Source organism: Prionailurus viverrinus, chromosome C1, assembly GCF_022837055.1.
Source record: "Prionailurus viverrinus isolate Anna chromosome C1, UM_Priviv_1.0, whole genome shotgun sequence".
Taxonomy (NCBI): Eukaryota; Metazoa; Chordata; class Mammalia; order Carnivora; family Felidae; genus Prionailurus; species Prionailurus viverrinus.
This window is the reverse complement of record NC_062568.1, coordinates 90,162,370-90,185,524: the sequence shown is the minus strand read 5'-3', so window position 1 is coordinate 90,185,524 and position 23,155 is coordinate 90,162,370. Positions and strand designations below refer to the sequence as shown.

The window sequence follows — 23,155 nt, the reverse complement described above, 5'->3', positions numbered from 1 at the left end:
CTGATCAGTAACATGCTCCTTATTTTTGTCACTATTCCCGTAAGTCTAGTTTCTGAATAAAAAAGCAGACTTGTTACTGATGAAAGTCTGACCTTCCATATGCAATAGTCTAATCAGGTCTAGTCACTAAGTCTACACTTACACATGAATTAATCACTTAACATTGGGGTCTCAGTTACTGTGTCTTTACTGCTAAAGAGTATGTTCTTCCTGTCCTCCATCTACTTCTCTGACTGAAGTCATTCTGAAACCCTGGATGTTCCTAGATATATTTCATCTACTGATAAATACTTAAATTACTAATCCACAATAATTAAATCTGGTATTTTGGCGGTATCGCTCTTGAACTGAGCATCATGTTATCATTCCCCACTTCACCAAGTTCTGAGAATATGCCCATAATTGCAATGGAAGAATAAATGGAACAGACAGACATAAGGCCAGCTATAGCCAAAACACAACCTCCTTTTTTGTTTCATGTCAGTGTTATCAAGTTCAGGGCACCAGAGTAGGCACTATGCAGATACTTTCTGGAAAGACCAGTCATTAAAGTATTAATTTATTCCTTTAGATTATTTTGAGGATTCATGAAAAATGCAAAGCGCTACTGGATATTTAAATTCATCACAGAGGGGCGCCTCGGTGGCTTGGTTGGTTAAGCGTCCAACTTCGGCTCAGGTCATGATCTCACGGTCCATGAGTTCAAGCCCCGCGTCCAGCTCTGTGCTGACAGCTCGGAGCCTGGAGCCTGTTTCAGATTCTGTGTCTCCCTCTCTCTCTGCCCCTCCCCTGTTCATGCTCAGTCTCTCTCTGTCTCAAAAATAAGTAAACATTAAAAAAAAAAATTAAAAAAAATAAATTCATCACAGAATGTTCCCTTATATTAAAAACAATGCAGTTGAAACAAGGAAAAATTTTAAAATAAGGCCAATTTGTTTTGTTTTATTCTGAGAGAAAGAGAGAGAGCGAGCATGTGAGCAGTGAAGAGTGGCAGAGGGAGAGAGAGAATCTTAAGCAGGTTCCACACTCAGAGAGAAGTCTGATGCAGAGCTTGATCTCACAACTGTGAGATCTTGACCTGAGCCAAAATCAAGAGTCGGACACTTAATAGAATGAGCCACCCAGGTAAACCAAAATAAGGCAAATATGTAAGCAAAAATATAATATTCCTAAAAAATTGCTGATCTGTAAGTTAAAGAGCTAACCAAATGCAATGTGTGGACTTTGTTTTGATCTGATATGAAAAAAACCAACAGTACAAAGACACTTTGAGATAAGTGGGGAAATTTTAATATGGACCACATAATATATGTAATGAATTAATTACCTTGAATTTATTAGCTGTGATAATTACACTGTAATTATTTTTTAAATCTCTGTTTTTTGAGATTAATGCTAAAGTGCTCATGGTTAAGATATAATTTCTTTAATTTACTTTAAAACATGCCAGCTAAAGAAAAGTATGTTTGTATGGAGGAAATACAGAATAGAACAAAAAATGACTCGAAATACTCACAATTATTAAAGTTGGGTAATAACTACATGACTTCTCCATATACTCTTCTAGTTTTGAATACACTTAAAAATTTCCATGATATAAATTCTTTTAGATAAAACAAAGGCCAGTACTGCACTTAAAAAAAAAATTTCTTTCTAGTATAAAACTTTGGGTAATTGTATTGCAAAACTCTGTTGAGGGATAACCTGTAAATCCAACAAGTATTCAGCTCTCCACGTTTCTAATGACTTAAATTTCCTTTATTATTTTACACTCTTATACCATCATATTTGTTTATAACCCATCAGTGTTTTCAGTGATTTTAAATTTAGTCTTAATTTTAATTTTACTTGTGAAGTGTGTGTGTGTACACACATACATATACATAACATACATACATGTGTCTACATATAAAGAGAACTCCTACTTTTACTGCAACATTATTTATAATAACCAAGATATGGAAGCAACCAAAAAGCGTCCATTGAAAGATAAATGGATAAAGAAGATGTGGCATATGTATACAGTGGAACATTACTCAGCCATGAAAGAGAATGAGACCTTGCCATTTGTGAAACATGGATGGACCTAGAGCATATTATGCCAAATAAATTGAGTCAGAAAAAGACAAGTATCATATGACTTCATTTATATGTGGAATCTAAAAGACAAAAGAACAAGCAGACAAGAAGAAACATATCCACAAATACAGAGAACAAACCAATAGTTGGCAAAGGGGAAGGGGGTGGGGGCAAAATGGGTGAAGTGGAATGGGAGATGTAGGCTGCCAGTAATGGACTGAATAACTGAGGGGGATGAAAGGTACAGCATAGGGAATATAGTTAGTGGTATTGTAATAGGGTTGTATGGTGACAGATGATAGCTACACCTCTGGTGAGCACAGCATAACAGCTGTCAAATCACTATGCTGTACACCTGAAATGAATGTAACAAGGGTCAACTACTTCAATACAAATGAGAGAGAAATGGGTGGATAGCTAGGTACATGTAACATGAAAATCACCCAAAATGGACGATGATGACTACTATTTACTGCTGGTTTCTTAGTGCTCAAACTAAATGCTGGCTCTTCTCACCCACCCATACATACCTATGTCCTAATAGTCTCTCATTAAAAACATCGTAAATTGAACCATCTGAATATAATTCTATTCCTTATCAAAACTGACTGATAAGGTAGTATAAGAAAACAGGATTTTTCTTAAGTTTATTTATTTATTTTGAGAGAGAGAGAGAGAGCAGGAGAGGGGCAGAGAAAGAGGGAAACAAAGAGAGAGAATCCCAAGCAGGCCTGGCCCTGCTAGTGAGAAGCTCAACACAGGGCTCAAACTCACAAACCATGAGATCATGATCTGAACCAAAATCAAGAGTTGGACACTCACCTAACTTAGCCATCCAGGGACTTGCAGAGAGAGAAGGGGACAGAGGATCCAAAGCGGGCTCTGTGCTGACAGGCCAACAGCAGCAAGCCCAATGTGGGGCTTGAACTCACAAACTCTGAGATCAGGACCTGAGCTAGAGTTGGATATTCATCTGACTGAGCAACCCAGGTGCCTCCAGAAAACAGAGTATTAACAAGTTTAGGTTACATATATAAAAACCATATGTGTGTGTATTATTAAGAATTTGTTAAGAAATATTAACAAATATTAAGAAGCCTTACAACTTAGGAATATAAAGAAGTTGAAAGTAAAAGAGAAGATATGGCTGGAAATTACTAACAGAAAGAACGCTGGTGTTACTATATCAATATTAAAACAGACTTTCAGTCAGAAAACATTACTAGGTATCATAACGAAAAAGTAACAGGAAATATTCTCTAAGAAGATGCAGCAATTATAAAGTTGCTTACAATGAATAACATAACCTCAGAATATGGAAAGCAAAAAGCAACAGAAGTACAAGAGTTAAACTGGCAAACACAGAAGAGCATTTTAACAAATGCCTCTAAGTGGTGGATTAGGAGAGCATAAAATTCAAGAGTATAAAATAACAAAATTAACAAATTTTATATAATATAAATAAATGATATATATCCAACAATTAGAGGATACATTTGTCTTAGTGCTCAAAGCACTTACAAAAAGTTTTGAACTAGACTACAAATCATTAACCTGATTGTCTCTAGAGATTAATTTGCATTTTCCAGAGTTTTATACAAATGGAATCATATGGTACATACTCTTTATGGGAGGGGAGAGCTGGCTTCCTTCACTCAAGTTTAATTATTTTTGTATTTTTCCATGTTGATGCATGTATTAATAGTTGATATCTTTTACTGAACAGTAGTGTGTCATAACTTATCAATTCAACAGTTAGTGGACATTGAATTTTTCCAGTTTTTGCCTATTATCAATCAAGCTACTATGAACGTCCATGTCCAAAAAAAAATTTTTTTGCATACATTTTGATAAAGTAGAGAAACACAAATATTTCTGTAGTGCTCTAGGCTTAAAATACATATGTACATATATGTGTGTGTATATATATGTATATATGTATTTAAAAGAAAAGTACATTTAATATTTTTGGTAAATTTGTTATTAAAGTGTAAAAAATATAGGCATGCCTAGGTGGCTCAGTCAATTAAGCATCCGACTTCGGGTCAGGTCATGATCTCATAGCTTGTGACTTCGAGCCCTGTGTCAGGCTCTGCACTGACAGCTCTGAGCCTGGAGCCTGCTTCAGATTGTGTCTCCCCCTCTCTGTCCCTCCCTTGCTCGCACTCTGTTTCTCTCTCTCAAAAATGCATAAACATTAAAAAAAATTAAAAAATAATAATATAGAAAATTACACAAATCTTAAGAGCTTGATGAATTTTCCTAAAATGAAGATACCCATATAACAGCACCAAGAGCAAGGAACAGAATACTATCAACACCCCCAGAAGGCCCACCCCCCTTGTGACTGACCCTCTTCCTATCACAATGCTCTCCCATTTAAGGGTGACCATTGCCTGAGTTCTAATACCATAAATGAGTACGTTATATTTATTTTACATAAGTTATCATAAAAAAATTAGTATCTTACATATATAATTTATATAAATGGACATATACAGTTAATGTATGTACTCTTTTATGTGTAGCTTCTTTCACTCAACACCATGTCTGTAAGACTCATCTAGTTGTTATAGTAGCCATAATTTGTTCATTCTCATTGTTTTAAGTTTTCCATTGTATGAATATACTACAATTACTTCCCATTCTGCTATTGAGGGACAATTGAGTGTTAGCTATTACGGATAATGCTATCAAGAGCATTCTTATAGTGAACATATATATATGAACATATATCCCTATCCTAGGGATAGGATTACTAGGTCTCAGAATATGCATATGCGCATCTATAGAAGGTAATGCCAAATAGTTTTCCAAAGTAGCTATGCCAATTTTCTTTTCTAACAATAGTATAAGATAATTACAGATGTTTCACATCTCTGATTTTTTTTTTTTTTAATCACGCCATTCTGGTGGGTGAGTAGTGGTACTACAGTTTTGCTTTTAAATGTATCTCCATCAGGAATTAGTATATATGCTGACCAAAGCACATAACTTTATTCCTCAAACGAAAGGATACTTTCAAATAAAGAAGTTTGATTTTAAGTGGGTTTACCTAAAATGAGAGCAGCAGTTAAGCTCATCTATTAAAATGTATACCTATTTTTTCCAGCTTTATTGAGAAAGAATCAGCTTATAATGTTGCTTAAGTTTAATGTGTACAATGTGATGATTTGATATATGTGTATGTTTTGAAATGACTCCACAATAAAGTTAGCTAACATATCCATCAGCATATATAGTTAGTTATCAATTTTTGTCGCAGTGAGAACAATTAAGATCTACTCACTTAGTAACCTTCAAGTAAAAAGTATATAGTCAAGTATACTATAGTCATCACACTATACATTAGATTTTCATAACTTATTTATCTTACAACTGAAAATTTGTACCCTTTAACCACCATGTCCCAAATTCCCCCATACCCCAGCCCCTGGCAACCACTAATCTACTCTTCGTTTCTATGAATTCAGTGGTTTTACACTCCATGTAGGAGTGAGATCATACAGCATTAGTCTTTCTCTGACACATCATTTAGCATAATGCTGACAAGGTTCATCCATGTTGTCACAAAGGAGAGAATTTCCTTCTTTTTATGGCTGAATAATATTCCACTGTTAAAAAAAACACATATTTATATAGACAAACATACACACATATATGCACATACCACATTTTCTTTACTCATTCACCCATAAATGAACACTTAGGTTGTTTCTATGTCTTGGCTACTGTGACTAACACTAAAATGAACATGGTGTTATGGATCTCTCTTCAAGATACTGATTTTATTTCCTTCAGATATATACCCAGAAATAGGGTTGTTGGACCACATGGTACATCTACTTTTTATTTGCTGAGAAAACTCTATACTGTTTTCCGTAACGGCTTTACCAATTTACATTCCCACCAACAATGCATAAGGGTTCCCATTTCTACACATCCTCACCAGAATTTGTTATCTCTTGTCTTTTTGATAATAGCCTTTCTAAAAGGTATGAGCTAGTATCTCATTATGATTTTAATTTGCAACTCCCTGATGATTAGTAATGTTGGACACCTTTTCATGTACCTGTAGACTATTTATACGTCTTCTTTGGAAAAATGTCTATTCAGGTCCTTTGCTCATTTTTAAATTGCATTACTTGAGGTATTTTGCTATGGAGTTACACATTTTGGATATTAAACCCTTAATAGATATAATGGATATATGGTTTGCAAATATTTTCTCCCATTCAATAGGCTGCTTTTTCATTTTGTTCACAGTATCTTTGGCTGTGCAGAAGCTTTTTATTTTAATGTACTCCCACTTATTATTTTTGCTTTTCTTCTAGCTTGTGCAAAATGTATATGTGTTGATGTAAGTATGCATCAACAACTCTTTTCGACACAGTCAAGTCTCTCTCTAGACACCATAGGCTCCTAGCTGCCTGGGGAGGGGGCAAAACAATGACGTTATTCTAAAACTCAAATTAATACTACTTACGGGCGCCTGGGTGGCTCAGCCTGTTGAGCATCCGACTTTGGCTCAGGTCATAATCTCTCATTCATGGGTTTGAGCCCTGCATCAAGCTCTGTGCTGACAGCTCAGAGCTTGGTACCTGCTTTGGAATTTGTGTCTCCCTGTCTCTCTGCCCCTTCCTGGCTCACGCTCTGTCTCTCAAAAAATAAAATAAAACATGTAAAAAAATGTTTTTTCATTAATATTACTTAGAATAGCAAGATTTTGTGTTTCATAAATCAGATTACTCAGACTGTATAAAATTATTAAGTAATATTGTGTAACTTATTTCTTCTGGTTTTTTTACATCCATACTTCAAGGTTCATTCATACTTCACCTAATTAACCTCATCTTAAGTTGGGATGATAAGCATGGTAATTTACACCCTAATATTAAAATAGTTTAACAAAGAAATTTCTCATGGCAAAACCATCAGGTGTTTCAATATATTTGTTCACTGATGCAAAAATTCAATCTACATTCAGCCAAACAAGAAGGACTGTAATACTACAAAAGCAGTATATCTAAATGGGTAATAGAACAGAAAACTATTCAATTTTAGGAGAGAAAAGAAAACAATGGAAGCAATTAGGCTGTCATCAAGTGATACCTTTAAAGAATACAAATTACTACAAAATCATCTCTTATACTTTTTTCTAAAAGCTTTAAATACCAGAAAGTCTTCTCTTCCTCCATGCAGTCAGATAATTAAAACAAATTGTTCTGCCAGGATTTTCAGAAGAAATGAAATACAGTTTATTTCAGAATACTACCCATACAAAGAGTATTAACTAATGATAAAGGTAACAGTGACAAGCCTAATAATTCATTCAATAACAGGCTTCTTCCACCTTATCAGATGTGAATAAGCAAATGCCATACAGCAAACCTTCTTCTAGTTCAACTATATACTGAAATTTCATATATTATTATGTATGTCCATTATTTCTAACTATGTAAATCCACAGGTACACATAACAAGACATAAATACATGTATTTAAATAATCATTTAATAAATACCTAAGTAAAGGATCCAATACTCCACTTCGTGGAGCATAGATTCAAAAATTTAATGCATGGTTACTTATCATGTTTGAAAACTAGACAAAAAAGAGAATGGGTTACCAAAAATATGAAATATTAAAAACAACAACAACAATTGAAGTGGTCTATCTAGAAAGAACACGTGGCCACACATCTCAGGGAAACAAAACAAAACAGCAAGGCATACTTCCAAAGTGAGGGGGATACTTGTATTACAATCAAGAATCCTTTCTTTGTATCAGCACGAGAGGATAAATAGACTGGTGACCAGAGTATCCCTGGGTCCAACCTGGCTATAAGTAGAAGCAGAGAAGGCAAGGCCTTCAGTGAAAAATCCCAGATAGGGGAAAGCAGTGTAAGGGCAGGAGTGACAGACTTTGCACCATTAGCTACTCTGATGTGTTGATTTCTTTTAGCTCAGGAAATATAATAAAAGAAATAAATACATATAAAAATAGTGTCGTAAAGAGAATAGTTGTGTTAGTCTAAAACATTATTCTAGCCCTCTCTCAAGTGATCTTTTGCAAATAGGGTCAGGAAAAAAATGTTCCTCAATGAATAAAGAGCAATAACTAAAAAAAAAAAAAAAGAGAAAGAAAGAAAAAAAATCAATTCTATGAATATAAAATGGGGAAAAAAGGAAAATCAAATGGAAAAACACATAAGAAAAAAGTACCTATGAAGCAGATGAAAATCATAGTCAAACATTTTGCCACAAATTTAAACTTAAAGAAGCAAGCACTTTAAAACACAAGAAACACAGGGTCACCTGGGTGGCTCAGTCAGTTAAGTCTCCGACTTCAGCTCAGGTCATGATCTCAGGGTTCGTGAATTTGAGCCCCACATCAGGCTCTGTGCTGACAGCTCAGAGCCTGGAGCCTGCTTCAGATTCTGTGTCTCCCTGTCTCTCTGCCCCTCCCCAGCTTGCACTCTGTCTCTCTCTCTCTCTCTCTCTCTCTCTCTCTCTCTCAAAAATAAATAAACATTACAAAATTAAAAATAAAAATATAAAATACAAGAAACACAAAGCAGAGGTACAGGATTTGGGGAAGCTGTGGCAAGAAATATGAAGAACTTAAATGTGACCTGAAAGAGAAGTAAAATAAAAATAAACACCACTGAAATGGAAACGGGAGAGAGAATAGGTACTGCTAAATAAATAAATAAATAAATAAATATGTATATAAATACATATGAAAGTACACATAAGACAAGAATGAAAGGACATTTTCAAAGGGAATAAAGAAAGCAAAGGGATTTTAGAGAAAAAATAAATTAAAAAAGAAAAGGACAAAAATACAAATGACAGGGATGACAGGTAAAGACAAATCAACATAGGCATACCTGGTGTCTTCAAAGAAGAAAATCTTCTTCAAAGAAGAAAAATAAAAGAACTGAAAAACAGTTTTCAATATAATTCAAGAAAAGTTTCCAGAAGTTAAAAAATATATATAAAATACGGATAAAATAATATAGCACAAATATAAGTGTCAACACCAAGATACACCCTAGTACTAGACTGCCAAAATAAGTAGTAAGAAAAACAAAAAAAATCAACCATCTGTATGAAGAAAAAAACCAGGCAGCTCTCAGGCTTGACTACAACAAATAGTACAGCAATAACTACATAAGCCAGCAATGAAACTGAGACTGAGAAATTTCTTACTCAATTTGTCATTTGGTAGAAACGCGGTGAAAAGACATTTTTTAAATGCAAGAACCTGGGTAATTGACTTTGTATTAGCCCTGCTACAAGAACTTTGAGAAGATTATCCCAACCAAAGAACACTGCAGAAACAAAAACGACTGGAGGGAAGCAATTGAACCACTTAGCTGTTTAAATAATCTGGGTACAAAAAAAAAATTTAACAGTTACAGACAATGACAACACAGAAATTACATACCTAACAAGAACTAAAGAGAAGAAAAACGCAAAGATCATTTAAAGTTGACAAAAATATGTAAGTATTTATAGGAAAAAATTGTAAGTACTTTTAAAAATACAAAGGTGAATAACAAGAAACAAGATTTAACCAATTAATATGATGTGCTAGGAAAGAGGGACATAAAGGTTTAAAAGAAGGGTAAAACACCAAAATGTCACTATACACAATTGGAAATAAGAAAATACCAGCTAATAAAATAGAGAATCAACTATATTATGCAAAGCTGTAGTTATAAAGATTATCAACGGATTCACGCTCCAAACTTTCAAATTACTAAAAGTGCATACTAAACATGAAGAAAACTTTGATGCTACTATAGTAATATATTTAGTGGATCATATAGTGATTATATAGTAACATTTTTAGGAACAGAAATAATAACAAATGCTATGATGATAGAATTAAGACCAAATACAGCTCTAATGTCAAAGAACAAAAGGGAACTTAATACTATTTAAAAGAAAAGACAAACTGAATCACTAAGTGAAATCCTGGAACATAAAAACTCATCTGAAAGAAGTGTCTCAAAAATGTTGAAAAATAGAAAGACGGTTAAAGGTATGCAAGGAAAATAAGGTCAGAAAGAAATCGTGGGAAATGAATTACACAAAATTAAATTCAGAACACAACAGAAAAGTACTAAGTAATTTTATAATAAGGGTACTTTTCCAATGATAACAAGTATAATCTCTAATGAATGAAGACTTAACAGTAAGATTTCTGTTCCCAGTGCTATGGTGGTTTAGAAAGTCTCAGATCCTTCCCTTTGCAAACACCTACAAATGCTAAATTAGATAAATTACTGTCTTTCAAAACGCAGAGCTTACCTGAAGAAAAGTTAAAAAAATCTATAATGGTCAGAAATAAAAAGAAAATCAAAACCAGAGTGATAGGTTAGTGGTAAAGCTACAGGGAACAAGGAAGGTGTCTGAAAACACCAACAGGGAATCTTTTTTTTTTTTATATGAAATTTATTGACAAATTAGTTTTCATACAACACCGAGTGCTCATCCCAAAAGATGCCCTCTTCAATGCCCATCACCTACCCTACCTTCCCTCCCACCCCCCATCAACCCTCAGTTTGTTCTCAGTTTTTAAGAGTCTCTTATGCTTTGGCTCTCTCTCCCACTCTCACCTCTTTTTTTCTTTTTTTTCCTTCCCCTCCCCCATGGGTTTCTGTTAAGTTTCTCAGGATCCACATAAGAGTGAAAACATATGGTATCTGTCTTTCTCTGTATGGCCTATTTCACTTAGCATCACACTCTCCAGTTCCATCCATGTTGCTACAAAGGGCCATATTTCATTCTTTCTCATTGCCACGTAGTACTCCATTGTGTATATAAACAACAATTTCTTTATCCATTCATCAGTTGATGGACATTTAGGCTCTTTCCACAATTTGGCTATTGTTGAGAGTGCTGCTATAAACATTGGGGTACAAGTGCCCCTATGCATCAGTACTCCTGTATCCCTTGGGTAGATTCCTAGCAGTGCTACTGCTGGGTCATAAGGTAGGTCTATTTTTAATTTTTTGAGGAACCTCCACACTGGTTTCCATAGTGGCTGCACCAGTTCACCAACAGGGAATCTTAAAACTTAATAGCTAAGCACAGCAATGGTAATAGTGCCTTAGATCTATACAAAGTACACAGTGGAAATGAGTCTCCTAAACAAAACCTGAGCCAAAGAAAGCTACAGCTGAAGTAAAAATGGAAAAGAAGTGACAATTAAAAAAAAAACCACACACACACACACACACACACACACACACACACACACACACGGCAAAAAACAACGACAACAAAAAAACCCTGAGGATAGATTTATACATATATGCGGTAAAGTGCCTTTTCACAAGGGCATCAAGGTAATATACAGGAGAAAAGGGTCTTTTCTAAAAATGGTGCCAAAATAACTGAATATAAATGAAAGAAAACTGAACCCAGAACTATTATTTCACTCCACAGACAAAAATTAAGAGGAGTCATATCAAAACATAAAAGCTAAAACTAGAAAGCTTCCAATTCAAAACATAAGAACCATATTTGTGATCCTAGGGTAGGAAAAGACTTGTTTGTGACAATATAAAAAGCACTAACTGTATAAGAAAAACTTGATAAATTAGATACTATTAAAATTAAAAATTTCTGTTCATAAAGAATACTATAAAGAAAATTAAAAAGCAAACCATAGACTGGGAGCAAATATTACAATACATCTATCTGGTAAAGGTCCACTATGCAGAATAAAAGAACTCCTTCAAATCAGTAATAAAAAGACAAACAGTAACTAAAATATATGCAAAACATTAATATATGTTGAACTATGCCATTATTAGTCATTTGGAAAATACAAATTAAAAAACAATGAGCTACCACCTGAAGATTCATTCACTCATTTTGAATGGCTAAACTGAAAAAGACTGACAACACCAAATGCAAAGACATGGAGCACCTAGAATTCTTATACTGCTAATGAAATGGATAAAAGGTGAGTTTTTTTTACAAAGTAAAACAGACACCTACCCTAAAAAATAGAAAGAAAATTAAAAATATGTCCACAAAAGGACTTGCCCATGAATGTTAATACCATCTTCTTCGTAAAGACTCCCAAACTGGAACCAACCCAAATGTCCATCAGTAAGTGAACAAACAAAATAGCTGTCTAATATTCAGAGATCAAAACAATATATATGAATCTAAAAAACATGTTGAGCAAGAGAAGTCAGACAGAGGCCCATATAACCTGCATGATTCTATGTGTAACAAGTTCCAAAACAGACAAAAGTAAGCTAAAGTACATTAAGGGATTATAACCCACTGAATACTACAGGAATCCATGAGTCCATCCTGAGAATGGACGAATGAGTAGATGGATGGATAGGCAGAGATACTAGCTCATACCTTTTAGAAAAGGAGAGAGATGGTTGAAACAGAAAGGAGGGGTCTTCCTTACAGTAGAATCCTAATTAATACATCACCATTTCACAACTATCAGGGCAAAAATTATTTGGAGCAAGAATATGTAATGAAGCTAAATCCAAGAGAGAAAATTGGGTAAGAGAAGCATATTTACATGGTCTGAACATCTCACGTTAGTTGTTTGTTAAATAGACAACAATTTTGAGAGGGAAAAATAGTAACTAGATGGTAGAGAGTGATAGACTATTGTAGTTACAACACTGAGTAGCAGTCAAAATTAATACTGCCAGGGAGACGCTGACAGATAGTGCATGCCTTCAAAAGCAATAACCTGAGAAGGACAGGACTTGTATCTCCCTTATGTACTAATCCAGAATGGGCTACACAGTCCAAATCCTATCATGAGAAAATGTTTTAAAAATTGAGATATACTCTATAAAATAAGCTGGCCTATATTCTTAAAAAAAAAAAGCGAGTTTCATGAAAATCTGGGAAACTGTTCTACATTAGAGGAAAGAAAGAGATATCACAAAATGCAATAAGTGATCCTAGACTAGATCTTGTACCAAAAGAAAAAAAATTGTTATAAAGGATTGATAATTAACAACATATATGGAGATTAAAGATTACATCTTGAATTCGATGACTATACAGTGACTATGTTAGAGAATATTTTTGTTCTTAAAATACAAATTATTCTTTTTTAAAAATTTATTATTTTTTTTTAATGTTTATTTATTCTTGAGAGAGAGCACGAGCAGAGGAGGGGCACAGAAGAGGGAGACACAGAATTTTGAGGAAGGCTGAAGGCTGCAAGCTGTCAGCACAGGGCCCAATGTGAGGCTTGAACTCATGAACTGTGAGATCATGACCTGAGCCAAAATCAGACACTTAACCAACTGAGCCACCCTATTCTTTTTTTTTTTTTTTTTTTTTTTTATTTTGAGATAGAGAGTGTGAGCAGGGGTGGGGCAGAGAGAGAGGCAGAGAAGGAGAATCCCAAGCAGGCTCTGCACTGTCAGCACAGAGCCCAACACAGGGCTTGAACTCACAATCCATGAGATGATGACCTGAGCTGAAATCAAGTCAGACGCTTAACCGACTAAGCCACCTGGGAACACCAAAATATTTATTTATTCTCAAATACCATAGGTTAAAGGAGCAAGACGTATGCAACCTAATCTCAAATGGCTTTGAAAAAAATAAATACGAATGTGTGCGCACATGCTGTGCATGTGTATGTGTGTGTGGGCTTGTGTGTATGTGCGTATGTGTAGAAAGAAGAGAAAGAATGAAATAGTAAAGGAAAATTGGTAAAATGTTAGAAATTAGTGAGTCTAGGTAAAAGGTATATAAAAGTTATTTCTATACTTTTTTCTCCAAATTGAAATTATTTCAAAATAAAAAGTTAAAAAAACAGAGCATCAAGTAACCATAAAAAAATATTCTGGTAACAAAAGTCAGATAACTGATTGCCTAATTCATGAGGATGAGGTTGATAAAGAAAATAAAGAGGCCTATTCTGGGTGATAGAAGTGTTCTATATCTTGACAGAGGTATTCAAAAACACAGGGGTAGACATCTATCAGAATCCACTCAAATGTACACCTAAAGCCTGTGCATTTTATTAAATTTAATTACATCTCAATTTTCTAAAGCCAATAAAGAAACTTAATGTTTGGCACGAGACAATAATTAACCACAAATTCATAATCACAAGCCTACCTGAAGATGACATTGAGGTTTTGAATTTATACTGCCTCTGAAATGTGGGAAACCCTAAACCAAGAACTTAATTTTGTAAATCCTCCCTAAAAATCTTTATCCATTATTTAGGTCTCTCAAGATTCACAGAGATTAAGATTATCTAATCTTAATCTAATTATAAATTAGATTAATTTATAGATATAGATTATCTAATTAATCTATTAGATTAATTTATAGATATAGATTATCTAATTATAAAAACAAAAAATTTAAAAATTAAATACACTGGGAAATAGACAGTCATAAATAACAAGAACAAAAGCAAAATTAGCCTCCAAAGGATATCAGATATGTAAAATAAGTATGTTCTCAATATCTACAGAAAGAAGCAATGGAATTAAAACATGGGAAGAAACAAGATACTATCAACATAACCAGCAGATGGGAATTGGATATTCTAGAGCTTAAAAATACACTATCTGACCTCAAGAACAGAAAACAAAATGTTCCTATTCTCCAATTTCAAGATAGGAAAGGACTGAATGTTCTTTGACATTTGTCAGCTAAAGCTTAAGGTATATTCTGCTATTGAACAAACACTTAAACACTCCTGCTTTTTAAAGACTCCAAACTTCCCCAAAGTCTGATTCAATATCAACTCTTTGCTTTGTTTGCCGTCTTTAAGGAGCAGAGTTCTCCCTTGCTTACCAAGTAGTAAATTCAACTTTTTTGTTTCAGCCATATTGAATGAGTTTTGGTTTCAAGTATTTTGAGCGATGGTCTTTTCTTTTAGAAAATCCAATAAATTAATTTAATAGCAAGAGATGGGATTAGTAAACAACAGTATGGGTAAACAACAAATATCCAAGCACAGAAATTTTTAAAAAATAAGTAAATACAAAAGATAAGCACTATATGGGACACAGAGAAAAGGTCTAATATAAGTATAACTGGAGACCAAGAAGGGAAAAGAATGGGGCAAAAATAAAATTTGAAGAGATTTGAAGAGACTGAGACTATTCCTAGTGCAAATAAATGACATCATCCCAAAAATGAAGAAGTTTAAATGGAAACTTAGACATATCACACATAGCAAAACTTTTGAGTGACCAAAGAGAAAATCATCAAAACAACCAGAGGGGGGAAATAACATTTGATAGCAACATCAAAAATACTACATATCAAGGAATAAGTGTAATGATACATGAGAAAGAATTATATATTAAAAATATAAAATCTTATTGAAAAAAATTAAATAAGGGAAACAATAATTGAGATGAAAATAAATGAAGGGCAATTAAATAAACAGAAGAATAATGCATAATAATGGATTAAAATACCCCATCCTATAAAGATATCAACTCTCCCCCAAACTGATATACAGATGCAAAATATTCCCATTTACAACCCCAACATTTTTTGGTGAAAAGTGATAAATGATTTTTTTAAAGTTTATTTATTTATTTTGAGAGAGAGCATGTGAGCATGGGAGGGTAGGGGCAAAGAGAGAGAGAGAGAGGGAGAGCGAGAAAATCCCAAGCAGGCTCTGTGCTGAGAGCCCTGATGTAGGGCTTGATTTCATAAACCATGAGATCATAACCTGAGCCAGAAACCAAGAGTCTGACACTTAACCAACTGAGACACCCAGATGTCCCTGATTTCTACAACTTAAAGGCAATACAAAGAATCAACAACAGCTGCGGCAACTTGGAAAAAATAATAAAGCTGTAAGACTTATACTATTTTAGATCAGATGTCTATTATTAAGTTACAATAATTAAGATTGGCAATCAGATAAATAAAGAATCTATACCTGTAGTGTCCTATCCAGTAGCCACCAGATATATGGCTGTTTAAATTTAAATTAATTAAAATTAGTTAAAATATGAAATTCCGTCCTTAGTTACACTAGCCATATTTCAAGAGCTCAGTAATCACATGTGGCTAATAACTACTGAATTAAATAGCACAGATATTAACACTTGCATAATGGGAGAAAGTCCAATTAGACAGCACTTATCTAGAAAGATCCACATAAAGTGATGTAATTTATGACAAAAGTCTAATATAGCAGGAGAAAGTTAAGTCTTTCCAATAAATTGTAATGGATGAATCAGACATTTAAATACAAAATTAAATAATAAATAAATAATCAACCCAGATCCCTACCTGATACCACATACAAAAATCAACTCTAAGTGTAATGGAGAACTGAATGTAAAAAATAAAACAATGAACTTTTTAGAAGACAGAAAATTAACTTCACAACCTTGTAGCAGACAAAGGTTTGCAAAACAAGATGCAAAAAGTGTCAGGTGTAAAATACAATACTGATAATGAGTATTTAAGATCACATTAAAATTGAGAACTTGTGGTTATTAAAAGATATCAGTAAGAGAGGGTTGATGGGGGGTGGGAGGGAGAGGAGGGTGGGTGATGGATATTGAGGAGGGCACCTTTTGGGATGAGCACTGGGTGTTGTATGGAAACCAATTTGACAATAAATTTCATATTTAACAACAACAAATAAAGATATCACTAAGAAAGAGAAAAGGCAAAACATAGCCTGAGAACATTTATTTGCAACATATATATCTGACAAAAGACTCCTACAAAATGCTAAGAAATAGGCAAACAGCCCAGAAGAATAGGTAACACATGAACAGGCACTTAATAAAAGGACAACCAAATGGCTAATAAGCATATGAAAAAGTGTTAAATTTCATTTGTTATCAGAAAAGTATAAATGAAAACCTAAATGGATATCACTATGCACTTGCCAGGATACCTAAGGTGCAATTAAAGACACGCAGTAAGAACCGTTGGTGAGGATGTAATACAACTGGGACTCTTACACACACTAATAAGTAAACGTTGGTACACTTTGAAAAATGTTTGGCTGAGATATGGATTGAATTATGCCCCCCACAAAATTCGCATGTTAAAGTTCTAACATCCAGTGCCTCAATATGTGACCTGATTTGGAAATAGAGTCAGTGCAGATGTAATTAGTTAAAATTAGATCATTAGCATGGGCCTTAATCCAATATGACTTGTGTCCTTAAAGAAAGGGAAGAGGGGCACCTGGGTGGTTGAGCGTTCGACTTCAGCTCAGGTCATGATCTTGTGGTTTGTGAGTTCGAGCCCGACGGTGGACTCTGTGCTGATAGCTCAGAGCCTGTAGCCTGCTTCAGATTCTGTGTCTCCTCCTCTCTCTGCCCCTCCCCTGCTCATGCACTCTCTGTCTCTCAATAATAAATAAACATTAAAAAAAAAAAAAAAAGTTAAAAAAAAAAAAAAAGAAAGGGAATAGATACAAATAGGGAGAGGATGACATGAAAAGAAGACAGCCATCTTTCCCTCAGAACCCTAAAATGGAATCAACTCTTTTAACACCTTGATTTTGGACTCTAGATTCCAGAAATGTGAGATAATAAATTTCTGTTGTTTAAGTCACCCAGTTGTGGTATTACATTATGACAGCCCTGGCAAACTGATACGGACAGTTTTTTACTTGTAATATACACAAATGTTATAACCCAACAACTATACTTCTTGGTATACACATGACAGAAATGTGTGTATGTATGTATTTACCAAGAGATTTCTATACGAATGTTCATAGCATTATTATTTGTAAGAGCCTCAAACTAGTAACAACTCAAATATTCATCGACAGTGAATGAATAAATGAATTATGGTTTATTTACATATGGCAATGAGAATGAAACAACTACAACCATATGCAACAATAAGGAACATTATCACAATGATGTTGAGTGAAAGAAGTCAGATACAAAAGAGTATATACTGATGATTACAATGATATAGTCGAACATATTAACGTTATCTGTGGTTTGAGTAGTCAGGATAAATGGTTGGTTACCTTTGGAGAGGAGGGAGGCAATAGTGATTGGGAAGGGGCAAGAGAAAGGTTTCTGGGATACAGGTAATGTACTATTTTTTTATCTTTCTGATGGCAATACTGTGAAAATTCTTCAAGTTGTATACTTATAATCTGTATACTTGCCCCATGTATTTTCTACATCATGTCAAAAAATTCATTAAAAACTGAAAAGGTGATGGGTGGCTCCATCGGTTAAGCATCTGACTTCAGCTCAGGTCATAATCTCACGTCTCATGAGTTCGAGCTCCACGTTGGGCTCTGTGCTGACAGCTCAGAGCCTGGAGCCTGCTTTGGATCCTGTGTCTCCCTCTCTATCTAATATTCTCTCTCTCTCTCTCTCTCTCTCTCTCTCTCTCTCTCTCTCAAAAATAGATAAACATTAAAAAAAAGTTAAAAACTGAATAGGAGATAGAGGAGAACACAGACAACAACCTCTTTGACCTCGGACAGAGCAACTTCTTGCTAGACACGTCACCAAAGGCAAGGGAAACAGAAGCAAACATGAACTATTGGGACTTCATCAAAATAAAAAGCTTCTGCACAGTGAAGGAAACAATGAACAAAACTAACAGGCAGGCTACAGAATGGGAGAAGATATTTGCAAATGACGTCTGATCAAGGGTTAGTATCCAAAATATAGACTTTGAAACTTATCAACCTCAACACCCAAAAAACAAATAAACCAAGTAAGAAATGGGCAGAAGACATGAATAGACACTTTTCCAAAGACATCCAGATGGCTAACAGACACATGAAAAAATGCTCAACATCATCACTCATCATCAGGGAAATACAAATCAAACCACGATGAGACACAACCTCACACCTGTCAGAATGGCTAAAATTAACAACACAAGAAAGAACAGGCATTGGCAAGGATGTGGAGAAAAGGGAACCCTCTGGTACTGTTCATGGGAATGCAAACTGGCACAGTCACTCTGGAGAACAGTTTGGAGGTTCCTCAGAAAACTAAAAATAGAACTATGCTATGATCCAGCAATTACATTATTAGGTATTTACACAAAGGATACAAAACTACAGTCTCATGGGGTACATGCACCCCAATGTTTATAGCAGCATTATCAACAATATACAAACTATGGAGAGAGCCCAAATGTCCATCAACTAATCAATGGACAAAAAAAATGTGGCATGTATATATATATATATATGTGTGTGTGTGTGTGTGTGTGTGTGTGTGTGTGTGTGTGTTTGCACACACACACACACACACACACACACACACACACAGGAATATTACTTAGTCATCAAAAAGAATGAAATCTTGCCATTTGCAATTACATGGATGGAGCTAGGACATATCAAGCTAAGCGAAATGAGTCAGTCAGAGAAAGACAGATACGATATGATTTCACTCATATGTGGAATTTAAGAAACAGATGGATAAATGGGAAAGGGGAAAGAGGAGACAGGGGAACAAACCATAAGAGATTCTTTAAAAAAATTTTTTTTAATATTTGTTTATTTTTGAGAGAGACAGACAGAGCATGAGGGGGGGGAGGGGCAGAGAGAGAGAGAGAGGCAGACACAGAATCCGAAGCAGGCTCCAGGCTCTGAGCTGTCAGCACAGAGCCCAACAAGAGGCTCGAACTCACGAACTGTGAGATCATGACCTGAGCTGAAGTCGGATGCTTAACTGACTAAGCCACCCAGATGCCCCAAGAGATTCTTAACAATAGAGAATAAACAGAAGGTTGATGGAGGGAGGGGGGTGGGAGATGGGCTACATGAGTGATGGGTATTAAACAAGACACTTGTGAGGAGTACTGGATGTTATATGTAAGTGATGAATCACTGAATTCTATCCTGAAACTAATATTGCACTGTATGTTAAATAACTAAAATTTAAATAATGAAAAATAAGATAAAAATAAAAAATTAAAATTAAAAATAACAACTGAGTAGGTAAGTTAAACAGACTAGAAAAACTGAATCATGATCTCTTATTAATAAAAAGATGTTTAAAAGTAGCCATCATGTCACACAGATAGACACAAAAAATATGAGACATTAATGGAAGAGGAAAAGGTTAAGTCTAATAGACATTGCAGAAAAAGAAAATAAACAGAATGGGTGAGAATCAATATTTAAAGAAGTAACAGCTGAGAATTTTCCAGATTCAACATGACACAAATCCCAGATTAAAAATGCACAATAATCTCAGGGAGAATATATAAAAAGAAAACCAAAATGAATAAATTATAATGAAACTGCAGAACTTGAAGACCAAGAGAGAATCCTAATAACAGATACAGATAGATCGGATCTAATCAGGAAAGATAGTTGACCTACAAAGGAATGAAAATTAAACTGATTCTTTTTTTTCCTTTTCTTTTTTTTTTAATTTTCAAACTGACAAAAAAGCCAAAAAGAATACTACAGTGAACACTCTTGTACCACTCACCAGATTCAGTGTTAACATTTTGGCTGACTCAAAGTCTCTGTAAACATATATATGTCCTTTCCTTTTGGGAAAATGTAGAAAGTAGGCTGTTCTCAAGATTCTACATCCCAAATTCTTTATCATGCATTTTCCAAGAACAAGAACATTCTTTCAACTACAACATCATTACCTCATCCATGATAAGTGACATTATTCATCACTCAATACAGTACAGATGAAATTTTCCTATTTATCTTAAATATGTGCTCTAAAACTTTTCTTTTTACTTATCCAGGATCTAATCAAGATTTATATATTGCTGGGGCACCTGGGTGGCTCGGTCAGTTAAGCGTCTGACCTCAGCTCAGGTCATGATCTCACAGTTCATGGGTTCGAACCCCGCATCTGGCTCTGTGCTGACAGCTCAGAGTGTGGAGTCTGCTTCAGATTCTGTGTCTCCCTCTTTCTCTGCCTCTTCCCTGCTCATGCTCTCTCTCTCAAAAATGAATAAATGTTAAAAAAAAAATTTGTTTTTAAAGATTTATGTATTACTCTCAGATATTTTAACTCTTAGGTCTCTCTCAACTTAGGACATTCTCATCACTTCCCTTGGTTGTTTCATGCCATTGTATCACTTGAAGAGTTCAGGTCAATTTTCCAACAAAAATCCCACATTCTGAACAGGTTACACTGTTTCCTCATGATTAAAGGACAGGTAATTTGCAGGAAGAACACCAGTTAGGAATGTTGTATAATTCCTGTGCAGCACATTATGTCTGTAGCTACACCACTATAGGCTATACTAAAGGACCTTTTTGTAGTTTTTCTCCTTATAATCAATAAGTCACCTGTAAAGTAAATTTTTCAGACTCGAGCACACTTTTTAATGGTAACTACGAAAGACATAAGTCAATAGAATACAACCTTCAAAGTGCTAAGAAAAAAAATGGCTATTAAAGTAGAGCTGTAGGGGAGCCTGGGTGGCTTAGTCAGTCAAGCGTCTGACTTTTGATTTTAGCTCAGATCATGATCTCAGGGTTGGTGAGATCAAGCCCCACAGTGGGCTCTGCACTGACAGCGCAGTGCCTGCTTGGGATTCTCTCTCTCCCTCTTTCTGCTCCTCATCCATGCATGCACACATGCTCTCTCTCTCTCTCTCAAAATAAATAAATAAATTTTAAAACATAGTAGAGCTGGAAGAAAAAAAAATAGTAGAGCTATATTGTCAATCGAAGTATCACTCAAGAATGAAGGCATGGGAATGCAAGCTGGTGCAGCCACTCTGGAAAACAGTATGGAAGTTCCTCAAAAAACTAAAAATAGAATTACCTTACAACCCAGCAATTGCACTACTAAGCATTTATCCAAGGGATACAGGTGTGCTGTTTCGAAGGGAGACATGCACCCCCATGTTTATAGCAGCACTATCAACAGTAGCCAAAGTATGGAAAGAACCCAAATGTCCATTGATGGGATGAATGGATAAAGAAGATGTGGTATATATATACAATGGGGTATTACTCGGCAATCAAAAAGAATGAAATCTTGCCATTCACAACTACGTGGATGGAACTGGAGGGTATTATGCTAAGTGAAATTAGTCAGTTAGAGAAAAGACAAAAAATCATATAACTTCATTCACATGAGTGCTTTAAGAGACAAAACAGATGAACATACAAGAAGGGAAACAAAAATAATATAAAAACAGGGAGGGGGACAAAACATAAGAGACTCCTAAATATGGAGAACAAATTGAGGGTTACTGGAGGGGTTGTGGGAGGGGGGATGGGCTAAATGGGTAAGGGGCACTAAGGAATCTACTCCTGAAATCATTGTTGCACGATATGCTAACTAATTTGGATGTAAATTTAAAAAAATAAAAAATAAAACAAGTTAAAAAAAAAAGAATGAAGGCAAAACACGATATATCCTAAAATTATTATTTTAAGATATAATAAAAAAAATAAATGGGAATACTAGGTATATAGAAAAAGAATGGTTTGCACAGACCTTTGCTTTTATATATATATACTTGCCAGAACTTAACATTTTTAGTATGTCTTGAAAAAAGTACTTTACCTGCCATCTCTTCTGAGGGCAAAAGCAATGCCATCTTTTTGGAAAGGAAGCAGCTTTGCTCTTAGTTTGTCAGGCAAAAAATCCAACTGTTTATAAGATTCATTTGTCAAACAAGAATTCTGAGGTGGAAGAGACTTTTTTATCTTATGAACTCTAGGCATCATGCTCCTAAAAAAAAAAAAAAAAAGAAAAGAAAAGAAAAAGAAATCACCAAAGAGGAGGGATGGGGAAAATGGTTATTACTATGTGTATTAGAGAATTAAACATAAATAATAGTATTAAAGTACATCAGTAGCCTTGATATACTATCTACATAAATTGGTTAAATAACTTTCACAAAATGAGCTCTTAAGACAATTCAAAGCACTGAGTCCAAAAGCAATTACTCAATGCACAATCTAGGAACCAGCATCCTTTATTTCATTTGTATTTCAAACTGAACCATAATATAACCATAACCCTGTGTTAAGCAATAAACGTTTTACTGAAAAGTTATAAATCAACCGGATTTTTAAAAACTAAATAATTTTTTTTTGAGAGAGAGAGAGAGAGAGAGGGCACAAGT

At 34.7% G+C, this 23,155-nt stretch overlaps 1 protein-coding gene across 6 annotated transcripts in view; it reads right to left on the bottom strand.

Moving 5' to 3' along the window:
• The window catches only part of ZRANB3 (zinc finger RANBP2-type containing 3), a 311,003-nt gene that overhangs the window by 266,292 nt on the left and 21,556 nt on the right, over window positions 1-23,155 (bottom strand). For 5 of the 6 annotated variants that reach the window (XM_047873303.1, XM_047873301.1, XM_047873302.1 and 2 more), the window contains one exon: window positions 22,591-22,758. The exons of the other annotated variant lie outside the window; for it this stretch is intronic. In XM_047873303.1, the coding sequence (XP_047729259.1) occupies window positions 22,591-22,754 (164 nt within the window). In that variant the 5' untranslated portion in view covers window positions 22,755-22,758. The remainder of the gene's footprint in view (window positions 1-22,590; window positions 22,759-23,155) is intronic. 6 annotated transcript variants of the gene reach the window in all.